The sequence below is a fragment of the Rattus norvegicus genome, chromosome 16, assembly GCF_036323735.1.
Source record: "Rattus norvegicus strain BN/NHsdMcwi chromosome 16, GRCr8, whole genome shotgun sequence".
NCBI lineage: Eukaryota > Metazoa > Chordata > Mammalia > Rodentia > Muridae > Rattus > Rattus norvegicus.
This window is the reverse complement of record NC_086034.1, coordinates 83,083,607-83,099,261: the sequence shown is the minus strand read 5'-3', so window position 1 is coordinate 83,099,261 and position 15,655 is coordinate 83,083,607. Positions and strand designations below refer to the sequence as shown.

General features: G+C 48.9%; 1 protein-coding gene across 4 annotated transcripts in view; it reads left to right on the top strand.

The window, feature by feature from the left end:
• The window catches only part of Cul4a (cullin 4A), a 37,816-nt gene extending 25,242 nt beyond the window's left edge, over nucleotides 1–12,574 (top strand). For 3 of the 4 annotated variants that reach the window (XM_063275575.1, XM_063275576.1, XM_063275577.1), the window contains 9 exons: nucleotides 272–376; nucleotides 519–629; nucleotides 725–810; nucleotides 1,264–1,371; nucleotides 5,293–5,406; nucleotides 7,640–7,745; nucleotides 8,115–8,287; nucleotides 9,203–9,355; nucleotides 11,179–12,574. In XM_063275575.1, the coding sequence (XP_063131645.1) occupies nucleotides 272–376; nucleotides 519–629; nucleotides 725–810; nucleotides 1,264–1,371; nucleotides 5,293–5,406; nucleotides 7,640–7,745; nucleotides 8,115–8,287; nucleotides 9,203–9,355; nucleotides 11,179–11,274 (1,052 nt within the window). In that variant the 3' untranslated portion in view covers nucleotides 11,275–12,574. The remainder of the gene's footprint in view (nucleotides 1–271; nucleotides 377–518; nucleotides 630–724; nucleotides 811–1,263; nucleotides 1,372–5,292; nucleotides 5,407–7,639; nucleotides 7,746–8,114; nucleotides 8,288–9,202; nucleotides 9,356–11,178) is intronic. The other variant, NM_001127301.1, reaches the window with a different exon arrangement.
• Nucleotides 12,575–15,655: the final 3,081 nt, after the last annotated feature.

Sequence of the window (15,655 nt, the reverse complement as noted above, 5' to 3'; positions counted from 1 at the left end):
ACTTCAAAAAAGAATAAAATAAAAACTCATTGAGATCATTTTTTTAAAGAATTTTTCAATCTGTGAATTTGTTAAAGTTTGGAAGATACATTCTCATTACTTCGAGACAACTTGTTTTAAAGTCTGTCTGATTCCTGGAGATTGATTTGAGGGTTTTCTGTGTGTGTTTCTTTGCTGCTGTGTTGGGGACGGCACCCAAGGCCTGTGTGTCCAGCTGTCTCTCTGCTTTGACACGGCAGCCCTTTTCTGATTGGAACTCTTGCTCTCCTAGCCAAGCACGTGGATTCAAAGTTACGAGCAGGCAACAAGGAAGCAACAGACGAGGAGCTGGAGAGGATCCTGGACAAGATCATGATTCTGTTCCGATTCATCCACGGTGAGGAAGGAGGATGAGTGTGCAGACCTGCACTCACTGGGAAAAGTGTCCCCCAACCCAGAAATAGTACCGAGGAGCCCTTTGACCATGGAGTATAGCATGCAAACCAGGCATCTCAGGTCTTGTTTTCCTGTTTGCACAGGTAAAGATGTCTTTGAAGCATTTTATAAGAAAGACTTAGCAAAAAGGCTGCTAGTGGGGAAGAGCGCGTCGGTGGACGCGGAGAAGTCCATGCTGTCCAAGCTGAAGCATGGTGAGCTGGGGCGGGCCGGCGGATGGGCGGGCGGGCAGGCTGGCAGGCGGCCCTGTGTCATGCCGGCCCTGTGTCACCCTCCCTCTCATGCGCAGAGTGTGGAGCAGCTTTTACCAGCAAGCTGGAGGGCATGTTCAAGGACATGGAGCTGTCCAAAGACATCATGGTTCACTTCAAGCAGGTGAGTTTTCTCAGTAAAAGTGGCTCAGTGGGTTTAAGAGCCTGTCACATTTGTAGCATAGACTGAGTAAAGAGAGGCGTTCCTCGACCACCCTGGTGCATGTTCAGAAGACTGAAGTAGATGCACATGTGAGACTGTGTTGTAAAAATTACATGATTTCCAAGCTGGGCATGGTGGTGCATGTGTTTAATCCCAGGGCTTGGGGGGCAGAGACAGATGGATCTCTTAGTTTAAAGCCAGCCTGCTTTTTACATAGCAAGTTCCAGGGCAGCCAGAGATACATAGACCTTGTCTCCCCACCCCCAAAGAAATGAAATGAGAGACAGAGGGGGAGAGAGGGAAAGAGGGGAGAGAGAGAGAACACACTATTACATACATGCATGTACCATTTATTTCTTCTTCAATGCACTGCGGGTTTGTGAACTTGTTTGTCTTGGCTGTCTTTGTTTTTAGCATATGCAGAACCAAAGTGCACCAGGCCCCATCGACCTCACGGTGAACATCCTCACCATGGGCTACTGGCCTACATACACACCCATGGAAGTGCACCTCCCTCCAGAGGTGAGTGGTTAGCTGCTGGACAAGCCCACTTAGTCCAGACCTCTTACCTTAGTGGTGGGAGGAAGTTTCCCAAGGCACCCTCTCCATGCTCCGTGGCCCCTGGAAAGTGGTGTTTGAAAATGGCCTCTTGGGGTTGGGGATTTAGCTCAGTGGTAGAGCGCTTGCCTAGGAAGCGCAAGGCCCTGGGTTCGGTCCCCAGCTCCGAAAAAAAGAACCAAAAAAAAAAAAAGAAAAAAGAAAGAAAATGGCCTCTTCAGTCGTAGTCAGAGGCACCTTCCCTGTAGCCCGGGTCCTCTTGCTCTCCAGCAGGGACACTATGGGAATGGCAGCTTGCCTGGCTGAGCCTTGCTTCCCAGCATGTGACAATGATGAGTCTTGGTCGTGGTGTTTAGGGACTTATGTTCTGACTGATTCAGAGTATTATGGAGAGCGTGAAGTGAGACATGGGGCTGTGGGCTGAGTGAGACTAAAACCCGAATGCCCAAACCTCAGTGATGCTGGGAGACAGAGGAGCAGCATAGGCTTCCTGGTCGAGGGACTGTCCTCATCATAGAGGCTGAGGGCCGTCCCAGAGGAGAGGCTCAGGGACTGCAGGTACCAGGGCAGGCAGCAAGTGTAAAGCTGGGCCAACAGGCCTGCTGAGATGGGTCACCACTCCCAGTGGAACTCGTTCAGTTCCAAGACTGTCCTCTCGGTTTCCTTTTTTGGTCCTCAGTGTTCTCTGTAGCCCTCTGTCTGTCTCCCTCTCTGTGCTAACTGTCCTCACAGCACAGCAGCTCAGCAGGCAGCTTGCTTGTCTGCTTTCCCTTGGCCGGACGTGGTGTCCTGTGCCCCCATCTTCCACTTGCTGAACCTGACTACACCCATTCCTCCCTTCCCCTGAGTTCTGCCTGTACCTGCCGTTCACCATAGGCCTGGGGTCAGGCTTATTTTGTTTCAGGTAGGTTTGTGCCATGTTGCCTCTGTCCTGGTAGCTGTGCTTGGTCCTGCCCTCTGAGAAGCATCTCTACCCAGTAAGCATCTCTGCCTCAGGACCCTGTGCTGTTCTCACTTGTTCTAAAATGTCCAAGTGTGTCCAAAGTGTGCAGCAGAGTAGTTCCTAGAATGCCTGTGTTTGACACTGGCTGTGGAAATGGTATCTCCTTCCTGTTCTGTGAACTGTGTGCTACCCTTGCCCTCATAGTCTCAGTGCAGGCCTCCTGGGATTACCCCAAGCACCTCAGATCAGGACCTGCTCACTGATGTAAGTCCTTCATCCATGCTTTGCTAACTGTCTGAAGTATCTCTTGATGGCTGCCACAGTTAATCTGAGCTGACGGCATGACTGGATTGAGGACTAACATAGGTTAGCGAAGCGTGCCTCAGCCTGTGTCTGTGAGGACATCTCTAGAGTGGATTGTATCAGGAGATTCCGACCTCCGTTATTCGGTGGATGGACTCAGAGGGTGATGACTGTAAGAAGGTTTCGGAACTCAGGAGTCGGTGTGGTTGGAGGTGTAGCCTCTGTTCCCTGGCTCTGCTCCCTTTGCTTCACTTCTTCTATCTCCTGGCCACTGGGAAGGGAGTGACACTGCCTCCCTCTGCCACACCCTCCCTCCAGGGCCCTCCTACCTTGCCATGGGCCTAAGTGACGACAGCACCCAGCTCTAGACTGACACCCACCCAAAGTGCACTCCTGCTCCAGTTGTTCTTGGGTAGTTGCCATAGCAGTGACCACTGACTTGCTACTGTGGTACCTACCCAGTACCCAGGGCACAGGCAGGGCCTCCTCTCAGCCCCTGGGTCCCTGTTCCACAGGAGCTGCTCAGGACTGTGCCACCCGCCAGTGTGTAACAGTCCCTGTCTGAATTGACCTTACTGGGATGAATGGGGTTGGCTGTCCAATTCCATCTGTTTAGAAGCTAACATCTGCTCTAGGGAAGAAGTCTCTTCTCCACTTGATATGTCTGTCTCCAGGTCTGTCACTGGACACATGTTGCTTATCTGATGCCCACCATGTCCAGAACTTGCAGCTCATCCCTGGGCCTTTTTCATATCCTCATTGTCTGTGAGGACATTTTTGGTTTGTTAGAGCCTTACCTAACACTGCATTTTTTTCAACTGTGACAAAATACACCTTCACATAGAATTTTCCATCTTCTAGATGGAAGCCCTATCCCCTCAGGTGGCCTGACCCTGTCTCTTCCCCTTGGGCAGCAGCCACTGCCTGCTTTCTGTATGTCTTGTCCTTGATGTCCTGTGTTTGGGGCTCACACATGATGTGCACATTGACGGGTTCCCTCTTGCTCCAGTGTGTGTTGCTGCTTTGTCCCTCTTTAGGCTCTGTGTGCAGACACTGAATGACGGGCCTTGGACTGTCATGATGTGTCTGTGAAGATGGGTGTGAATGCCGTGGTCACTTCAGGACAAATAGCTGAAGCAGCCTGAGTTGTTCTGTTTTTAACCGAGCTGAGCAGTGAGGAGCTTGGCTTTCACACTCCTTTCTTGCCCTCCCTGTAGTAGGAAAGAGTTGGTGCCCACCTGGGTGTAGTCACTATTTCCTGGGGATGATGCCAAGCATCTAATTTTTTTAAAGTATTTATTTTTTTAATATATATTACTACTCTTGTCTTCAGACACAGCAGTAGAGAGCATCAGATCTCATTACAGATGGTTGTGAGCCACCATGTGGTTGCTGGGAGTTGAACTCAGGACTTCTAGAAGAGCAGTCAGTACCCTTAACCTCTGAGCCATCTCTCCAGCTCTAGCCCTCTTAGGCATCTTTTCATGTGTGTGTTAGCCAAGCTATCTTGTTAAATCCCTTTTCTGCGTTGTCTTGTTGTTTTAAGTGGTCTTCACATGTTCCGGACTCTTGACTCTTATCAGAGTACGTATGTGATCTGCAGATACTTTCTCTGTGAGCTGCTATCTTTTACTTTCTTGAAAGCATCTGTCTTAGTTTGTTTTCTGTTGCTGCAACAGGATTCCTGAGACTGATAAATTAGTTCTCTAGTCTGGGAAGGCCGAGGTCTAAAGGCTGCCTGCCCGTGGTAAGGGATCAAGGAGAGAAAGGGTTCAGGAGAGATTGCCAGCCAAGCCACTGGTGACCACAAACCCACACTCAGCTCTTTGGTGCCCTTTGAAGTCATTCAGCGTGTGCTCTGCATGCATCTGTGCGTGTCCCAGGTTAGCCTTCTGTCACTGGCAGTATGTGAAAGACACTTCGGTTCACAGTCTCAGAGTTTGTAGCCTGGGTCAGCTGGACTCCCGCTTTGAGACAAGAGCACTAAGGCTGCTCATCTCGGGCCCAGCCAGACCAGGGACAGGACATGCTTTCAGAGGCACACCCCACGACCTTCTCCTCAACAGGCCTATCCCATTCTGAGTTTCCACAAGTGATGGGCAGATTAGTTCCTTGATGAGGTCAGACCCCCTTTGGCTCACTTGTTTCCAAAGCCCATCAGCTGGCAGTGAAGCCTAGAGCACAATCCCCCACAGGCCATGTCAGTATGAACTGTGACAATGTGTGCCAGCAGCCTAGTCAGAGGGAGAGGAAAAGCTCTGGGCCACAGGCACCGAGGCCACATGTGCCGCTGGGAGTGGGTAGAGCCTGAGTGTCAAGCACAAAAACAGACCCCAGGCAGAGGTCACAGGAAGCTGAGGTCTGAGGCCCATGGGTATTAGCACAGTTAGTACAACCTGGGAAGTAACTCAGAACCCGAAGCTGCGTTTTCAGCTCAGCTGTGCTGGCTGTAAGAGCTCTGTCAGGCCCGCGTGATGGTGTCTCACACCTCCAATCCCAGTACCCTGGATCTCTGTGAGTTGGGGGCCAGCCTGGTCCACAGAGTCCTAGGACAGCCAAGGCCATAAAGAAACAAAAAAAGAGAGCTCTGTCACTGTCAGTGTGTACTAAGTGTCTCCCATCTTTCTCCTGCTTGGCAGATGGTCAGACTTCAGGAAGTATTCAAGACGTTCTACCTGGGCAAGCACAGTGGCCGGAAGCTGCAGTGGCAGACGACGCTGGGACACGCTGTGTTGAAGGCGGACTTTAAGGAGGTCAGGTCTTGGTCCAGTGCTCCTGTTTCTTCCTTTCTGACAGGATGTTAGGAGATTTTCAGATTGTCATTGACCCTCCATAGCAATGAAAGGCAAGATTTTTTTCAATCTGATTGAGCAGTAGCTTTTCTTGGTCAATTAAAATAACAAAGGGTTAATATTCTACTTAACAAAAGTCAAAAGTAAATTAATAGCACATTATTTGTCAGGGTTGGGGAACGAATCAGTAGATGGAACATCCTTGCTGCACAACCACGAAGGCCTGAGCTCACATCCTCGACACCCACGGGAAGCCAGGTGTGGGTGTCTGCAAGATGCCTCAGCTGGTAAAGTCACCGGGTGCCAAGCCTGACAGCCAGCGTCTGATTCCCCAAGACCCACATGGTAGGAGGAGGGAAACAACCCCCAGGTGTCCTCTGACCCCCATAAAACCTGCACATATAAATGAACAAATAAATACTATTACTTAAAAGTGTGGCAGTAGTCAGGCATGGCTGTGCTCACATCTAACCTGTGCAGTTGGGGTGCAAAGTCATGGGGTGATCATGGGACTTTCCCAGCCTCAGTGAAAAACAGTGAGAGACTATCTTGAGAGAAAAAGACAGAAAGCAACAGAATAAGATACCGAGCATCCTGCTCTGGCCTCTGTGCATGCACAGCAGCGCCCACTTACACACCACCCATGCAGTTGTTAAGAGAGCAGTAGGCATGAGAGGCAACCATAAAAGCCAGCCTGAAGCCCGGCGTGATGAAAGGATACTCTAGCTCTCGGCTGAACAGAACACAGTGAAGTGTGGCTGGGACCAAGATGCTGACGGATACTGGAGAGGACCAGCAAGCGCAGCTCCCAGGGACTTGAGCTGTGTAGTATCATCGAGAGTGGCTTATGGAAGTTTGACTGTGCAGGCCAAGCACCCTGGAACTAACCGCAGACAGTGCGATACAGACCGAGGCAGGTGCTGGTCCCACAAGAGCAGCAGCTCCCCTGCTGAGCTGTTGCAGCTCCCCGCCCCCCACACTTCTTTCTGTTAACTGTTTTATCTTCCCTCTGTTGTAAAGTGCCAAGCCAAAGAACAAGTTTTGTCATGTGTCCAGAAACCAAGAGGAGAATCTTTTAAGATCTCCACATGCTCTCTTTTAAAGCCACTTCAGTTAGAGATGGGCAGGAGTCCTTACTAAGACATTGTCTAAGATTCTCGGGTCTCAGTGCTCACCACAGAGCTGCTGCTCACCACAGAGCTGCTGCATCAGACACAGGCTGCACAAAGACACGAAGGAAGCATGTTACCAAGCAATGTGTGGGGAGGCCTCATGTTCACATCTGTGTTTAGTATATAAATTACGTATGAGCCATTATAATACATTCACCCATACATTGTATTACTCTGTAGGCACCACATACATTCTTCTGCAAGGTTGAGTTGTGCCACTTGTGTGTATCTGGCTGTAGTTAGGAGCTGACCTCTGCAGACAGCAGACAGCCCCTGAAATACATGAAATAGGACCAGGGTCCAGCAGGAGGCACCTGACACTGCTGCTCTCCCAAATCCCCTTCCTATCCTTTGCCTTCTCCTTACAGAACTGCTAGGTCTCGTGGTACTAACTGTGCACTGGGACATTCTAGATAAGAAAAGGGGACCATGGAACATCCCTGGCAGAGTCTGCCCTCAGAGCACACTGTACACTTGTTCTTCGTGTGAACAAAGCATTGGGAGCACTGAGGCCTTCCTTTCCCATGCTCTCACACAGACTCCCTGTGCTCCTCCTAAGCCTCTAGGGTTGCCACCCAGAGCCTCAGAAAGCCCTGTGTGATGGTGCATGTTCTTGAGCCCAGCACTCCAGAAACAGGGGGAAGGATAGAAAGTTCAAGGCCACCCTGGGATTCTACAGCAAGCCATTGTCTTAAAAACAGTAGCTGCAACAAACAGACAGGCCTGACATCTGGGAAGCAATGGTAATGTGCAAGGAGCCGATGGGACTCAGAGCCTGCATCCCCGGCCTCAGCCTCCCGCTGCTCACTTACAGGCCTGTGTTACCACGTCCAGCTCCAAGACAGGGCTTTACACATAATACCAGTAATCATCTCATTCTTTTATCAATAGCGTAATTTCTCTTCACGTGGTGGTGATTAGTTAGTTCTGAATCCCCTACAAAACCATGCACACAAAAGCATCCTGTTGTGACTTGTACCGTGAAGACGCTCAGCTTCTGTGCTGTCTCCGTTCTCTTAAAGGGGAAGAAGGAGTTCCAGGTGTCCCTGTTCCAGACGCTCGTGCTGCTCATGTTCAACGAGGGCGACGGGTTCAGCTTCGAAGAAATCAAAATGGCCACCGGCATAGGTAGGAAGGAAGACTCCTTATGATGTACCTTCGTTTGTTTGTTCGTTCGTTTGCTTTAGAAGCTGTGTCACCTTGGCTATCCTAGAACTCAGAGATCTACCTACTTCTGCCTCCAATTGCTGGGATTAAGGTGTGCACCCTCACACCTGGCACTTAAAACGACCATGTTGATTTAAAAGAGAGTATGAGCTGGAAGTATGGCTCCGTAGCAGATTGCTTGCCTGGCCTGCACAGGACCCTGGGTTCCATCCACAGCGCTAGGGGAAAAGCATTTTAAGAGAAGGCATGGACTCTGTGGCACATCCACGGTTTCTCTCCTGGCTGAGTCTCTTGTGTGTTCTCTGACGTCGTCTCCTTTGCCTCTCTCAGAGGACAGTGAGTTGCGAAGAACACTGCAGTCTCTCGCCTGTGGTAAAGCCCGGGTCCTGATTAAAAGTCCCAAAGGGAAGGAGGTGGAAGACGGAGATAAGTTCATCTTCAATGCAGACTTCAAACACAAGTTGTTCAGAATAAAGATCAATCAAATCCAGATGAAGGAAACCGTAAGTGCTAGCTAGCCTCTCCTCATACTCCTATGGTATCACCAAAGAGTCCTTAGCTGTTCTGGTACTGTCATGACCATTAGAGGTCAGAGCATACGTCTGAATCTAGGTCAAATGTAGAGTTTTGGAGTGTATTTTATGTATCTTTAATTGGTTTTATGTTATCAGTAGAAGTCAAAGTCAAGAAACCTGTTTGAAATCCTACCTTCCTATGTCAAATGCCCAAACAGAATTGGCACGTGGGATTTCCAGAGGTACGCCTGCTCTCTGTTGAGCCTTGGAAGGAGGAGGTCTACCACAGGCCCTACAGACTCCAGAGCCGGCTCTCAGTTTTCCAAAGCTAGACAAGCTTACAACCATAGCTGTCAGCCCTTCTGACCTAAAGCTGACACACACGGGTTCAGTGCCTTCTCATTCCTAGAAATGCTTGCTCCAGTCTGTGTAAGAGAAGGGCTCTTAAAACTATAGATGGGAGAACAAGTTTAATTACAGAGTGATGCCACGGGTCTCCCATCCCACAGACAGTGACTGTGTCACTCGTCCTGAGGTTTTCAGTCTGCTGCACAGGAAATAAACTCAAAATGCTCAATGATGTGTCTAAGGAGGCCAGTTAATAGCAATGGCTGCTCTTTCAGAAGACTTTGGTTCCCAGTATCCACATGGTGGTTCACAGCCATCCCATGCTGCTAGGAAGCCCTTGACACAGCATTCGTATAAGAAAATACAACCTTTAAGATCACTCTTCAAGTGCTAGTTGAGAGTTGTACACTGTGAAAAGTTAAGGGCATTCACGGGACAGTTACAGTGTAACACAGCAGAACAAAGCCTGCCTCAGTCTGCATCAAGCCAAGTGTGTTAATGCAGAGCCATGCTGAAACCTCTGTACACCCCCGCCGTTTCCTTCTTCTTGTCCAGGTTGAAGAACAGGTTAGCACCACAGAGAGAGTGTTCCAGGACAGACAGTACCAGATCGACGCTGCTATAGTCAGAATAATGAAAATGAGGAAGACACTTGGTCATAATCTTCTAGTTTCTGAATTATACAATCAGCTGAAATTTCCAGTAAAGGTGAGTACGGTGGGCACAGCTGGATGTCAGGTGCTGTGTTCCGTGTCCTAGCTTGTAATGGTAACACAGGGCCTGCGTGAGCAGAGGCCCACACATACGATGCCAATGGCTTGTACAGATCCAGAGACTCACGGCTCCTCCAAGCATGTTACATGCTGTGTTTTCAGGAGGGAGCAGAGGCCACGGCCACAAGATGTCAGATGGTCTTCCCTCACCGTAACACCTAAAGCCACTTCCCAGGCCCCCGTGGCAGGCAGTGGTGTTGAGTTCACAAGCTATATAGTCGCATTTCCTGCTTTGGAGATGTGAGTCAGCCTCAGCTTGTCCCTCCTTCTTTTAGCTCTAGAACTAAGTGCTAAGGGTTCTGTAGCCTGCAAAGTAAAAGATGAGCTAGGGGAGCGTTGCAGAAATACCCCATAAAATGCATTATCAGTACCTCAGGAGCCACAATGAGACAGACTGATCAGTCAGTACCCAGGCATAGGTGAAGCTAGTGCCTGGTCCTGCCCTCCATGATGATGGGTGCATAGCCCATGTTATACTGTGTTGTTTCCTGTCCCAAGTAAGGGCATCTGTTTGTCGGTTTGCAAACGTAGCAACCTAGTAATTAAGCAGAGAGTATAGTGTAGAGGTGGGCAAAGTTCTAGGTCCTGTGCTTTTATAGCTAATTGTATGGTCAGCCATGGCTTGTAAGATGCATGGCCTGCCACTGAAGAGAAGGGTTTGCTGTTGGAAAATGGTGCTCCCCTCAACAGAAGGCACTTGCTCCCAAGTGCTGGATGTGTTTCCTACTGCAGCACAAGTGGAGGCAGGTGCCTTTTGGGCAGAGACATTCTAAGGCAGTGGACTTGGCCCTGGTTTAGTCATCCACTGAGACTGAGTTCTTTGACTGGGCATAGTTGTACATGCCTTTAATTCCAGCACTTGGAGGTAGAGGCAGGCAAACCTCTGTGAGATGAGTCCAGCCTGGTCTACATAGTGAGTTCCAAGATAGCTAGGGTTACAAAGATAGACCCTGTCTCACAAAAGAAAACAATAAAGGCAGGGCCAGTGTGTGTGGCTGGTCACCTGCTTTAGGGCCAGGTGTGTGTGGCTGGCCACCTGCTTTAGGGCCAGGTGTGTGTGGCTGGCCACCTGCTTTAGGGTCAAGTGTGTGTGGCTGGCCACCTGCTTTAGGGCCAGGTGTGTGTGGCTGGCCACCTGCTTTAGGGTCAAGTGTGTGTGGCTGGCCACCTGCTTTAGGGCCAGGTGTGTGTGGCTGGTCACTCGCTTTAGGGCCAGGTGTGTTGCTGGCTACCTGCTTTAGGGCCAGGTGTGTGTGGCTGGCCACCTGCTTTCTATCCACACGGCAAGTTAAAGCAGTGGGAACAGGCTCTGTGGTGAGGCCTGCATAGTGAAAATGACAGATAGACTTTTACAGTAACTGAGAGGAACACTCAGAATCTGTGGCTATCCTGTGTAGATACCACATCTGGTAAGTATGGAATGAATAGGTTTGAGCACATAGAAAAAGTGCTTCACAAAGGATGCACATCTATAACCTTTACCTTGGGGAGGCTGAGACAGGAGAATTACTACAAGTTCGAATCCAACCTGGGCTACAAAGTGAGTTCAGCCTGGACAATAGAGAAAAATCATATATTTATTTTAATAATAGAACATTTGTTCAGAATATGCTAACATGATCATTTTGTAGTTATCAGTGTGTGTGTGTGTGTGTGTGTGTGTACATCTGTTGTAGCATTGCATATTTTTGTGACATATTCTGTGCAGGATATTGGGTCTGTGTTTCTATCCTAACATGTCTGGTTTCTCTTTTCTAGCCTGGAGATTTGAAAAAGAGGATTGAGTCACTTATAGACAGAGACTATATGGAACGAGACAAAGACAGTCCAAATCAGTACCACTACGTGGCGTGACGCAGCGGCCGATGGCCGTCTCGCAGTGAGACACACTAGAAGCACCTGAGAGTATGACGCTGCTGTGCTGTTTCCGGGTTCCTGCAGCTGCCCCGACTCTGGACGCTGGGATTCGAAGCAGAGGATGTGGCTCTTGGCTCATGCTTCCCGGGCGCAAGGACTTTGCGGTGACACCGTCTTTCCTCCCCGCTCCTTCCTTCCTCTACTTCTTTATCGTTTCTGTTACTCTGACTTTGCGTTGAGAAGCTCCTTCACAAGCTCTTGTTCCTCTGGCAGAAGGCCACGGGCCTGCTTTGTTGTATGTGTGATTGTGGGGCACAGTGGAAATACCCTAGATGCTGTGTTCGTCCCCAGATGAAGACTCAGAGAGAGCGCCCTGGGCTGCCAGGCACTGGGAAGAGCCTGTCCAGGCTGCCACTCAGCTCTCTCACCCTGAGCATTGGCCTCTTTGCAGTGTATTTCAGAACGCTGGAAACTTTGGCTTCTGTAAATCAGGTTTCTAAGTGAGGTCCCTGATGTGCCAAGAGGACATCATGTCTGTCATGAGATACAGCTCACCCAGAGGACTGCTTGTCGTTTGTTTAGGGGCTTGGGGGTTTCATGTTTGTTTCCATGCCAGTTGAGTGTGGAGGTCTGGTTTTGGCTTTGCGGTGATGCTGTTTGACTGTTGAAGTTGCAGTTTGTGTGATTACCATAATAAAATTGGGCCTGGTTTTGTAGTCTGGCACAGAGACCGTCTTGGATCTCTGCCCTGGCACTCTGTGGAGTTTCGATATGTTTGTCAAAAGGCAAAGGACTTGTTGGTTCCTGGTGACATACTGTGTGTGCACGTGAGGTTGAGCAGAGAGAACAAGGCTCCATAGTGCTGTTGGCATGGTGATGATGACAGACACTTTTGCAACATTTAAAAGTACTTTATATTTTACAAAGTAGCATGTTTCATTTTGATTAAAAGCTACCAAAGGAATTTTGATCATGTATAAGTGTTTAAAGCAATATTTTCTGGAATATACCAAGTTTATATAACTCAATTTTATGCTAAATTATTAAAGGATTCTCCCTTTTTGAAACATGCATGTTTAAGATATGACATCTTTTTGGGTCCCCATATTGAAACCCTTACTCTTTAAGTATCATTTCTATATTTGTAAATTTTCATTTATGAGTTCTATGATGTGGTCTCTGAAAGACCAAATAGATTTCTATTTCTACTTCTTATATTTTAAGTTCATTGTGTCTACAGATTGTTAATATTGTAATTTAATGTAGACTTACTTTGAATAAAACTAGTTTAATTGGCCTTTAAGTTACTTTAATAAGATGTCGGGTGTGCAGACTACTTTCCTCCTGACTGCTCAGCAGCTTTAACAGCGAGCAAATCAGACAAGGAATGAGCCCTGTCACCCTCATGTGACTGCCCATCCCTCTCCTCTACCACAATCACAAGTCAAGCAAGACATTGACCAAGTCAGGAGCAGGGATAGGGCCTTCCACTCCTCACTTCTGCCCAGCCTCTCACTCACCAACGTTTGTTGAGTGTCTCTCAGAGGTAACAGTTGATGTGGGACAGCAGCACAGAGAAAATAACAGCCAGAAAGCCACCCACACAGAGAGCGTCAGGGCTGGAGTTTGCATTTCAGGGGACTTTTGCCTAGAAAACCTAAGAAAAATGAGAAGTTGTGACACAAAGTTAGCAGAAGTCTGGTGGCCTTCCCACAGCCCCACAGCCTGACAAAAGGCTGTATTGCAGCAGCAGACGAAACACCTAAGGATGAGCAGTTCTTATGAGGGTTCCCCTGGATCTGTGAACTCTGTAGTAGGCCACTCGGTAAAACTGTCTAAAGTAGATTAAGGGGGCCGGGGATACTGAGGAGGATCTCGATGGTAGCGCTCTTGGCCAGTGTGCTTCTATCAAGGCCTGTAGTTACAGCCAGTCCTCAAAAGAGAAAAAAGATAGGAGTTGTCTCTCACTTTAAAATACCAATAGGGCGCCAGCAAGATGACTCAGTGGATCAGGGCACCTGGAACCAACTCTGATGACCTGAACTTAATCCCAGAAACTCACGATGAAAGAAGAGAACTGACTCCAGCAGGCTGTCCTCTGACCTCCATGTAAATATACAAAATAAATGCAAAAATGTAGGACTTCTTTAAAAATATGTATAGGTACTTTTCTGCTTGTGGGATAGTTATTCTTGGTTGTCACCTCCACCTGCAATTAACTAAAAACCCAAGCAGCCGGAAACATCCGTAAGGGGCTTTTAGGTAAATAGGATTGTTTGAGGTAGGAAGACTCGTGTTAAATCCAGATCATTAGAAGTGGAGGACCCACCCTAAACCTGGGCACCACCTTCTAGCAACAGCAGCCTAATAAAGGACATGGGAAAGGAACCTTGCTTTTTGCCTGCCTGCCCTCATTCTCACCGTAACTTCGTATATCCGGCGGCTGAGGCATTCCCTTCTCTGGGATTAAAGCCTCCTTCAGGATTCCAACAGACAGTGCAGACTAGCTGAAATGCCCAGCCTACTGGACTGAACAATTCTGGGTTCCTGAACTTTCTGTCAAGGAGACATCTACTGTTGGACGAGCTTGACTCCAGAGCCTGTAAATCACTCTATCCATTCTATTGTTCTAGAGCCTAGAGAAAACTCTGGCTAATACAGGATGCACGTATGTCTGTGCCAAGTGTTTGCCTAGAGCCTGTGGAAGTCGGGAATGGGAGTGGGACCCCCTAGGACTGGAATGACAGATGGTCGTAAGCTATCATGAGGGTGTTGAGGATAGAACCTAGGTCTTCTGGAAGAGCAGCCAATTTTCTTTACTGAGCAATCTCTCTACCCCAGATTTCTGTGCATGACTTCCCCTGTATACACACATCTGCATCCTGTGCACTCAGCGCCCACAGTGGCCGGAGTAGGGCATTGGATCCTTTGGAATCTGAGTTAAAGGTGCTTATGTGCCACTGTGTAGACACTGGGAACCAAACCTGGGTTCTCTATCGAGCCCTCAATCACTGGGTCACCTCTACAGTCTCTAAATTCTCACCGTTTTATTCTACTGGTGTAGTTAGATGAGATTCGTTTTTGTAGAATAGGATTAATGCTGAGTGGCATTTTGTTTTGTTGGGGGGGGGGGGGTCTTGTGTAGCCCAGGGTAGCTTCAAACTCATCTTGTAGCTGAGGATGACCTGGAGGTTCTGATGTGACGTTTGAGACGTGCGCCGCTACATCCCGGGTCTGTTGGCTCTGTTTCATTTTATGGCGCTGGGATAGAAGCCAGCGTATGTGCTCTACCATGGAGCCCATCCTAGGCCGCAGTAGCTTTTCACTTGTATGTCTTTATACGTATGTCTAATGAGTTTACCACACAAGTGAAGAGAATGTAGGAAAGGAAAGGAAGAGACAAAACCTGGAAGGGCCAGAGACAGGGCTCAGCAGTTAAGAGCTCTTCTTGCTCTTGTAGAGGACCTGGGTTCAGTTCACAGCACCCAAGTCTAGTGGGTCATGATGTACAGCTCCAGTTCCAGGAGATCCAACGCCCTCTCCTGGTCTTGGAGAGCACCTGCAAGCATGCCCACATGAACTCCCCCAGGCACACATAAATCTTAAAAAAAGTGCTGGGGAGGAAGCACAGTGGATGGGTGCTGGGGAGGGAGCTCAGTGGTTGAGAGCACTAATTCTTGCAAAGGACCCGGATCCATAGAACCACATAGAACCACAGCTCCCAACCATCCACAACTATAGACCCAGGAGATCAATGCCCTCTTCTGACCTCTGGGGGCACCAGGCACACACTTGGTGCACCTACATACATGCAGGCAAAACACTCATACATTTTCTGAAAGCATGAACAAATAGTTTAAAGGATTAAAAGCCCTGTCCACTAGGAAATCAGACCAACAGCACGCTAGGTGAGTGGACTCCACACTCAAAGGGGATGAGTGGAACGATCATCCTGACTGAAGCATACAGAGGTGGGGGATGGGAGGGAGGGCCCGGTCATCACAGAGAGCAGTCATGATGAGGTGGGAAGGAAGACACTGGTCACACTGGTGGCTGTGGACTCATACCACTGTGAGTGAGAAGTGGGGCATGATTAAAGAGTGAACAAGGGTCCACTGCTGGAGAACATGGCCAAGGGCAGCCACACCGTCCAGAGGAGATGAGATCCAAGATGTGAGATGAGAGAGTTGAGGTGAGATCAGAGAGTCAAGAGAACGGGATGCACTGCCTAGCACTCAAGCAGTTACTGCAAAGCCTGTGATGTGGGCTGGGACTCCCAGGTGAGAGGCAGGGAATGACAGAGGTCTGGAGGTGCTCACAATGGAGAAAAGGCTCATGTCCATTGATGCATGCCTAACCAAGGCAGGGACTAGATGGA